Source organism: Xenopus laevis, chromosome 1S, assembly GCF_017654675.1.
Source record: "Xenopus laevis strain J_2021 chromosome 1S, Xenopus_laevis_v10.1, whole genome shotgun sequence".
Classification (NCBI taxonomy): domain Eukaryota; kingdom Metazoa; phylum Chordata; class Amphibia; order Anura; family Pipidae; genus Xenopus; species Xenopus laevis.
In genome coordinates, this window is record NC_054372.1 from 90805327 (window position 1) to 90815205 (window position 9879).

The window sequence follows — 9879 nt, forward strand, 5'->3', positions numbered from 1 at the left end:
GGAAGTTGCTCCGTCTGGTAAGTCAAATGACCCATGGTCTCTTAGTAGAAGTCTCTTGCTTGTACCTTTAGTACAAGTTGTAGCTGATAAACATTCATCTTCTAATTCTTCTGAACAAACCTCTATAAAATAAATACACAGGACTGATAATAAAAAGAAAAATAGATATCTGATTCTAAGTTATAGAAGAGAAGAACTAGGAGTTCATTTCTGTAAAAAGCACTGTATAGACTAGGGCATTTCAGGTTCAGGTTTTGCTGCACAAAATGTTTTGTTTCCATAACTCAGAATAAAATTGACTGTTTATTCTTAAATTCCTACAAGGAATTTCTTTTTGCCAATATTCTTGTGTACACCTCTGCCGTGGGTGCATAAGAACCAGAAAATAGAGGATGCAAGAAAAAGGTACTCTTGGCAGAATTTAACTGCTCAAAAAGTGTTTATTGCCACACAACATGTTTCGAGCCTGACTGGCTCTTGACAACATTAACAAATAATTTACACACACTGACATATAAAACTGACATGCATAATGCAAACCAACTATAGTTGCAAACATTTTTACAGATCACTCACCAATACAAATTAGTGTGTGAGCTCCAAAAAGTTTTTGAGATTTGGAAGCATTGACTGATTGACAATCATAGGTTTGCATTTATATATCCACTTGGGATTTCAGTGTTAAACATTAGTATCACCATGAGACTGTGACTGTTCTACCATATATTACCTTCTGTGACAGGATCGACATATCGATCTTCAAAGATCACAGGTGAAGAACTCATAATGCGGTCCATGTCAGGGCACTCGAGAGCATGTTTAGGATTAGACATGATGTTCGATTTTTGTAGTTCTTGACAAATCTTCAGACGATTTTGGGCACTGCAAAGAAAGAATCATTTAAATGTATTGTCACAGTATCCACAGGAAAAACGATATACTATCCCATGTCCTTTCTTAGATCAAGTAGGTGTCAGTGTTGTTTTAAAAGAGTATTATTAATTCAAGGATGTTTATGGTCAGGACCTGGGGTTTTCCACAGAAGGGTTTCTCTTATTACAGAAGAAATGATTTTCTGGATAGTAGGGGGCAGATTTATCAAGGGTCGATTTTCGAAGTGATAAATACTTCGAAATTCGACCATGGCTTTACTTTGATTTCGAATATTGAATTCGAAGTTTTTTTCACTGAATTTGACTGTTTTGCGGTCGAAGTAAAATGCGCGATCGAACGATGAAATCCTTCGAATCATCGATCGAACGATTTTTCTTTGACTTCAAAAAACTTAGAAAAATGCTCTAGAAGGTCCCCATAGGCTAACCTAGCACTTCGGCAGGTTCAATTTGGTGAAGTATTGAAGTTGAAGTTCTTTTAAAAAGACAGTACTTTGATTATCGAATGGTCGAATATTCTAACTATTTTTACTTCGAGTCAAAGTCATAGTAGCCTATTCCATGGTCAAAGTATCCAAAAAAATTACTTCAAATTTTCTTAATTCGAAAATTCCCTCGAATTCACTTCGACTCTTGATAAATCTGCCCCTAGGTCTCCAAATAATGGATCATATACCTGTACTTATAACTACATATGTGTCTCATGTAAACTATTCTGGACATATCTAAATGTCAAAATATGTTAATCAATACTAATTTGTGTACGGTTGCGCATATGAGTATACAGTAAATACTGTGATAGTTTGTACTCACAAATTTTCTGGATATGTTAGAGCTGCCTTCTGGGGATGCTCTGTAGAAAAGAAGGATTCACCAAAAATGCGCTCCTATAAAGTAAATATAAAAAGAATTGGCAACTGAAACATGTGAAATACATGCAAAGTAGAACTGCACATTGATATTTGGCACCACTTGTTAATGCTAAAACCTTGCTTTATTTGCCATGCTAAAGTCTTTGTCTTCAGAGGACCGGTGCACAGCAATCCCTAATTAATAGATTTAGCCATCATGTTATTTTAAGAAAGCATAATAAATAGAATTTTGAATTGTTATTAAATAATGACAAGTCTTTAGGGCAATGGGACACTGGAAGATTTCAGCATTATCCCAAAATACCCAATCTTGCCATTCATTGGATGTTATGAGAATTGTCTTTAAGCACTGGTGCTTGTGTTTTCAAGTGATTATATTAGGGATTAAAAGAATGTCATGTTGTGCCATAACACAGGGAGGCCCATTTATAAAAGGTTGAATTTCTAATTCATGTGATTTTTTTAAATTCAAATATACTCACAATTCGACTGGGAGGTTATTTAAGAAAAAAATGTGAATGTCTAATATTTGATCTAATAGTTCCAACCTCAAAATTGGAATCGTATTTGATTCATACAAATCTAGTTTTTCTCCCGAAAAGATGTCAAGAAGGCTATTAACATCTCCTAATGGCTCAACGGACCTCTGCCATTGACTTGTAAATGAACTCGGCAGCTATTAGGTGGCAAATATTTGAATTAGGACTGGTCTATGGTCGAGGTGTGATAAATCTCACATTCTAATTTACATTCGCATAGGGGATTAAATTGTAATTTGTGAATTCTGACACTCGAAAATCCAAATTTACTATTCGAGTTCAAATCTGCCCATAATGTTATTTGCGTACACTTAAATTGTAGGGATGCACCGAATCCAGGATTCGGTTCGGGATTCGGCCTTTTTCAGCAGGATTTGGCCTTTTTCAGCAGGATTTGGCCTTTTTCAGCAGGATTTGGCCTTTTTCAGCAGGATTTGGCCTTTTTCAGCAGGATTCGGCTGAATCCTTCTGCCCAGCCGAAACCGAATCCTGATTTGCATATGTTAATTAGGGGCGGGGAGGGAAATTGCGTGACTTTTTGTCAGAAAACAAGAAAGTAAAGAATGTTTTCCCCTTCCAACCTCTAATTTGCATATGCAAATTAGGGTTTGGATTTGGTTCGGTGTTCGGCCGAATCTTTCGCAAAGGATTTGGGAGTTCGGCCAAATCCAAAATAGTGGATTCGGTGCATCCCTAGTAAATTGTTATAAAAACAGCAAGTTCTAACAAATTTACTGCTTACCTTTATTTTTTGATGTTCTCCTTCAACAAAGGCTTCAAGTCTATTTTTTACGCAAAACTTGAGAAATTGTTTCCACGAACTGGAAAGGTCTGCACATAGCTGTTTTAGGTCAGTATCTATTTGTTCTGCTAGAGACTCAGAATCTTTTACCTCCTATGGTGAAAAAAAGTTTATAGTCAAGTTTCTTTATTGTAAATACATGTGTAGGCTATCTGAGTGCAATAGAAGCCCGTGCTGAAACTGATATATGAATGTGTGCATCTGCTGTTGGACTTGGCAGGGCATGATAGTATAATTAATTGAAGTTTAAAGCTACTCTATGAAACTAGTCCATAGGTATAGTAACTACATTTATAAAAGTTCACACATCCATTAAATTTAACCTTTTGTACAGTAAATTCTACCCAAATCTAGTTGATACAATGGAAGGAAATAAAACAAAACAAAAACAGAACATTATTTTTGAATGACGTGTTATCAAAAGTGGGTATACATACCTTAACTTTCTCACATAATTTAGTGAGTTGGTCTTTGACATCAGGTATTTTTTCTGAAGGAAAAATCAAATTAGAAAGTATTTAGAAAACAATGTGATGTATTGAAATCTATAATAAATAATATTTTGACAACAAAAAAATTGCACATACTAAGTTGAAACTGGACTTTAGTTGATTTAGGGAGTGATTTTGATGACTTATCATAATAGCTGTACAGTCCATCTAAAGAACGTAGTAAGCAGGAACACAACTTGTAATGCAATCTGTATGCATGTTGTAAGTAGCTGTCTTTTATCACAGACCTATTACCCTGAAATAGAGAAGCACATAGAGGCATGAAGCAAGAAATAAAATCTTTAAATGCATTTATATTTTTTATACCTATATATGTGAATCTTTTTTTATGGATTTTATACCAAATACATACAGGCAAATATAGAGGACCAAACATACCATTTGGGTTTATTTTTTACAGTCTGAAAGTTCAGGAGATAGGTTTAAGTTTACTTACATCTTCTGACAACTTCTTTTTGAATGTTTTGCCAAATACAGCACTTTGCAGTGTTGGTATTTTTGTTTTTGTCCACCGATCTGGAAGGATTCTCTTATACCACTTGCTTTTGTCTGGAAAGCTATTAAAATGACAAACATTACAATTTTTTCGACAGCTGGCAACGCTCATAAACTACATTGGGTAAAGTGTGGGAGACTCTGTTGTGTAGAAGACTCTGTTGTTTAGACAATGGCAGTAAGAGATAAGAGTTATTTTGTTGTCAATAAAAATAAATAAGGACAAAAGAAGAATGTGGAAGACAAACATTTGTGGGACTTTCAGTTCAAAACAAATATCTTATGTAATCTTATATATATACTGGGTTAATTCTCCTAGAAAGTCTCAACTGGGGTACAGTTAGCAGGCTAGATCTGCTAGCAGCCAGAGAGAGAGAGAGAGAGAGAGAGAGTGTGCCCAGAGAGACATTGAGCTATATGCTGAAAGGGTTGAGGCCTGGGATCTGCGTGAAAACAGTTTGGAGTGTTGCTGTTTGTTTTCCCCAAAGGAAAAGGATTCTGTGAATGTACTGTGACTCTGTGGAGCTGTACATTTTGGTTTTGGCCAGAAATCCCAGTAGGGAACTGGTAGTAGAGAGGGAAATACCCTGTGTAGTAGACAGAGCCCAAGTGTGGCAAGGATTTTGTTTTGTTGTATTTAGTTTTATGCCTGTTTTCTCAGAGTCTGTACATGTGAGCAATAAATGGACTTTACCCTGTTAAAAAACTGTCTGTTCATCTGAACCTGCTCACAATATATATAAATATATATGTGGACTGTGGCCCTAATTGACACCAAGCCAATTAGTTAGCAATTTCTATGGCAACCTATTGCTCTCTTGTTAAGGAGCTGCTATGAGTTTTAGGGTAGTGACACAGGTTAAGATTCAGGGGAGATTAGTTGCCCAGCGACAAATCTCCTCTTCTTCGGGTGACTAATCTTCCCAAAAAGCCTTCCTCCCGGCAAAAAAGTTTGTCGGTAGGATGTCACTCGGAGTGCTTCATTTTTGGAATTTGCCCCACGAGCAATTAGTCGCCGGAAGAAAAGGAGATTTATCAATGGGCGACTAATCACCCTGGAATCTTAGCGTGTCATGAACCTTATTTCCAAAAAAAATAATCTAGAGGGTGTGTTATCTATGTCAGTGACTTTGTCCAGTTAAGCATCAATGCACCATTGTGTCTAGCCAGTAATGCGCTATAAATAACAGTAATGGATTTACTCTTATAAGAAATCGGCATTTGCCAGTAATACTGCCTATACTTACCTAATCACTGGTTTATCCAATGCAACCAACAACCCATGAACTATCATGGATAATGTGGAACAGTGGCATAAATTAAAATTTATATTCAGGTGATCGTGAATTCCTTTATGCAGGTTGAAATGCAATGTCACAGTATGACTTTTTACTAGTTGCATGTCCGTAAACCTTTTCTGTCTGTTAAAGTAAAGAAACAGTTGATCAATTTCTTAAACATTCAGAAATTATTTTCCAGGGCTTCACTAACACCAGTCTTCTTAACATTATGACCATCATAATATATCCTAGGGTCTACATTGTATACTAGAAACCTATGATAGGTGGTGCTTGTTACAGGGTGAACATGGTATTTATTTCATTCTATATTGATATGTCTTCATGGATTTATCAAAGTGCCAGTACACAAGCTAGTATTTCTAGAATAACTGGGCATTATATATGGAAAGGGCATAGCATCCGTCTAGGGTTCCAAAATGATAATTTCCCCCAAATATATATTTAGAGACATCAGTTGGTAGGCTTAATATAGCTATCACTAAGATGGCTGAATCAGCAAGAGATTTCCCCTGGGTATTTGCCTGTAAGGCAGCCTTGCAATAAAGCATAAACAGTAGAGGAGGAAGACGTTATAGTTACTTCTCTATTAAACATAATTTAACATGAAATGATTTAAAGATATGTGATCATATTGTACTTACAATTCATCGACTTTTTTAATGAAATAGAGGCCAACGGACATTTTGCAATCCAGTGCATTAAGGGTATCTTCAATCTGTCAAAATTACAAAGTACATATATAACACATGGTAGACAGGTGATATAATAGACATAAAATAAATTCAATTTTAATAGTTACCTCATCTTCTTTAAGGAGCATATTAATTTTGAAGATCATAAAATCATCAAGGAAGACATCTTGTTTCTTGTGACTTATTTTAAACGTCTTACTGGTGAAAACACTTTCATTAACTTTAGCTGGATATTCCAAATTAGCTATAATGTAATATAACATAAAATGTTACTCAATATTACTCATTATTTTGTTGTAAACATGATTCTAACGAGACCACACACACACTAGACATAGGGCAGGTACAATGCAAGGGATAGGCTCTTGATGCAGACAATTTAGTTTAAACCAAACAATACACAAAAAATAACAGAACCAAATAAAGAATTTTCAGTGCATAGAGATTCAATTTCATAGGGGAGAATTAGTATTAGTATTAAATAATAAATACAAATTATTATTAGAAATGCATACCTTTGCTATGGAAAAGTCTTGCTTCAACTGTGTGTGGGATCCTTTTTGGAATTGTAATAGATGTCTTAATATTGTAATACCTGAAACAAATTTTTGATATTAATTAGATTAGAAATATACCATTAAATTCAAACAAGTTGCACAATTCGGCAGAAACATTTATTGTTAAAACAAACATTGTCACTGTCTGTAGAAAACTGACTAATCCTAAAGTGCCCAGTAATTGCAACTGCCACAGTATTTTTGAGGTATCCATAAATCTGAATTTAATATACTTTCTCTAGACTATGTAATACACTTATTTAATGGCACAACATTACTGATAAAAAGGGATTTGGAGAAGATGGTTCGAAAGAACTTATGATAAATGACAATAATAAATGCTATGTTTTCAGAATTTCCACTTCTCAAAAGGAATATATTAGGGATGTAACAAAGCCAGGGTTAGCACTCTTTGCAGGATTTTATTTTAAGATGAATCTGGGATGTGTTTAGCCAAACTATTATCCAAAACCTTAGGGCATCATTTATCAAAAGTTGAGTTGGTGTATTTTTGTCAATTGAAGAAAAATGCAGAAAAAACCCAGAGGCAAAAAATGTGAAACCTTGAAAAGTCAGAATTCATCAAAGAAAAAAGTCACCAGCAAAAGCTTGCCAAGTAAAAGTAAGGTTGTATAGAAGTTAATGAGAATATTCTCTAACAAATGTATTGATTTATTTTACAACTTTACAAAAACTGGGAATGCACCGAATCCAGGATTCGGTTCGGGATTCGGCCAGGATTCGGCCTTTTTCAGCAGGATTCGGATTCCGAATCCTTCTGCCCAGCCGAACCGAATCCGAATCCTAATTTGCATATGCAAATTAGGGGCAGGGAGGGAAATCGAGTGACTTTTTGTCACAAAACAAGGAAGTAAAAAGTGTTTTCTCGTTCCCACCCCTAATTAGCATATGCAAAAAAATAGTGGATTCGGTGCATCCCTATAATTTCCTATTTAGTTTGTGCATTTTTTTATGCTTTTAGTGTTTTGCCCCAAATCGAGTATTAATAAATAAGGTCTGCAAAAGTCATGCGACTTTAAAGCTATGAGCAAGCCAAATAGAAAAATAATGCAGTCAGTGCTTTCCTAGTATAGTATATACAGTATAGTATAGTAGTCTTTCTGAAGCTAACACACAGTTTTACCAGTGTGGGGCAACAGTACATTATATTTTAATTATTGTGAAGCATGCTAATTTTTGGGGTGTTCGTGTGTTAAAGTACCTATACCAATTAAATCATTAGTACTGACTGATACATTAGATAGCTTTAAGTAGGGGTTGGATGGCTTTTAAGCAATGGAGTGAATACAGTTTTATGAAAGATAGCTCACAGTACAAGTTGATCCAGGGACTAGTCCGATTGTCATTTTGGAGTCAGAAAGTTATTTTTCCCCCCTCTGAGTCAAATTGGTGGCTTCAGATGTTTTTTTTTTACCTTCCTCTGGATCAACTTGCAGTTAGGCAGGTAAAAAAAAGTGAAAAGGTTGAACTTGATGAACGTGTCTTTTTTTAACCTAACTTACTATGTTACTATGTAACAAGTTATAAGACTTACTTACCCTTTTTGACAATAAAAATAACTTTGGAATTTTTGAAGTTCCAAGGAAAATTCAAATGTGGCTTGGATGTTTTTCATTGTTCTTCAACAATTTTAACTGATGTTAGTAACTAAAAGCAAAAAATAAGAATATGAAAAAATTAAAGAACAAAATCTAACAGCATGTATAATTGTATAACTTTTTTCTTGACAAATGATAGCTTATTAGCATAAACAATCCTACAATTTAATTAAACGTGATGGCCTATTTATCAACAGTCTCATTTTAGTGGTTTTAGAGGTTTTTGAAACCTCTAGTTTCTTATATCATATTATACCTGGATATTTTGTAGAAAGCAGTATTACTGGATTAAAAGGGGGAAATTGCATGGAATTATTATTACTTCCTATTTGTATATGTGATACAGCTACACATTATTCTTATAAACTGCTTTATCTGTCTACAATAAAAACAAATTAATTACAATACAAGTGTAGGGATGTGTAGAATAGCCACCCCTAGTATTATTGTCAGGCAGTCCCTCCATGTTATGGACACCTAATTGGGTCCTAAAATACAGTTGGGAGGGGTACGTTTGCTCTTTCTGCTCTACGCTAGGCCCCTGCTACTTCTAACAGTGACCAGCAGATGGCACTGTGCTGGGATATAAAAGGCTCTGAAGCCATGCTTTGAGTCGTCCATTTTGTGTTAGTCCTGGTCTGAGTAAGCAGACAGGACCCCTGTGGAACCTAAACTTAAATAGAGTCTAGTCAGTATAGTTTGTATCTTTAATAGGTCGCTCTAGGAGTGACAGACAGTTAGATTATTTAGTTGAGCATCTTGAGGCTCCTATGAGGATTGTAGTGGGATTAAGATCCCAGGGTACTCATTGCCCAGAAGTAGGGACTAAGTGTACAGACCTAGGGTAGATAGATTCCCCTCAGGTTCCACTTAGGGAAAAGGCTGAAAGCTGGGTGTACCTCCTCAAAGCTGCATGTATTTTTCCTATCTCTGAGGAGAATCATACTGACCAAAGGTGTTGTGAGTACTGCCTATTCAATGTACTGTATGAACCTGCAATGTTCTGATTTATGTACACTCCACTGAGGATTGTATACTGTGCTCAATAAATCTGTTATTTGGTTAAGTTATAAGAACCACTGGAGCCCAATTCTTTGCACCCTGATTACAGTTACAGTTGCACTACACCCTGCTTCCACCTCGATGCGAAGGCTCACTCCCTAAGATTTAAGGTCTCATCCGGAGCATATGTACTAGGAGTGAAGCCCATAGTAGAGTAAGGTGCACTCAATTTACTATAGCGCTACACAAGCAAGGCTTTTTAACCTACGTTGGGCACCAAAATGTAGCGCTATAGTAAACTGACTTGTGCTAGGGCAGTTTTAGCTACTTTCTTTTGTGGGCTGAGACCACAGATGAGCTCTCTTTCTCAGGGGTAAGCCCTCGCAACGGTGTGGAGGCAAGGGTGTAGTGTTACTGTAACCTGGTGCGATAGCACAATGATGGGCGCCAGTAGTTCTTTAACAGTTGAACAAAGAACAGTATTTATTGAACAATAGCACATAGATCATTTAGCACATTGATCCACAATGGAGTATAGAACATACACAGCAGCATAAAGGAAACATATACTCACAGCACGTATAGGCTGAATCCC

General features: G+C 35.9%; 1 protein-coding gene across 1 annotated transcript; it reads right to left on the reverse strand.

Moving 5' to 3' along the window:
• Positions 1 to 624: 624 nt before the first annotated feature.
• On the reverse strand, positions 625 to 3880 carry LOC121398852 (protein FAM135A-like). Its single transcript, XM_041578298.1, has 5 exons — positions 3853 to 3880; positions 3544 to 3596; positions 3047 to 3199; positions 1707 to 1780; positions 625 to 882 (listed from the first exon to the last, which is right to left on the reverse strand). Exons 1-5 carry the CDS (start codon positions 3878 to 3880, stop codon positions 717 to 719), a joined length of 474 nt encoding a protein of 157 aa, XP_041434232.1. The 3' UTR covers positions 625 to 716.
• Positions 3881 to 9879: the final 5999 nt, after the last annotated feature.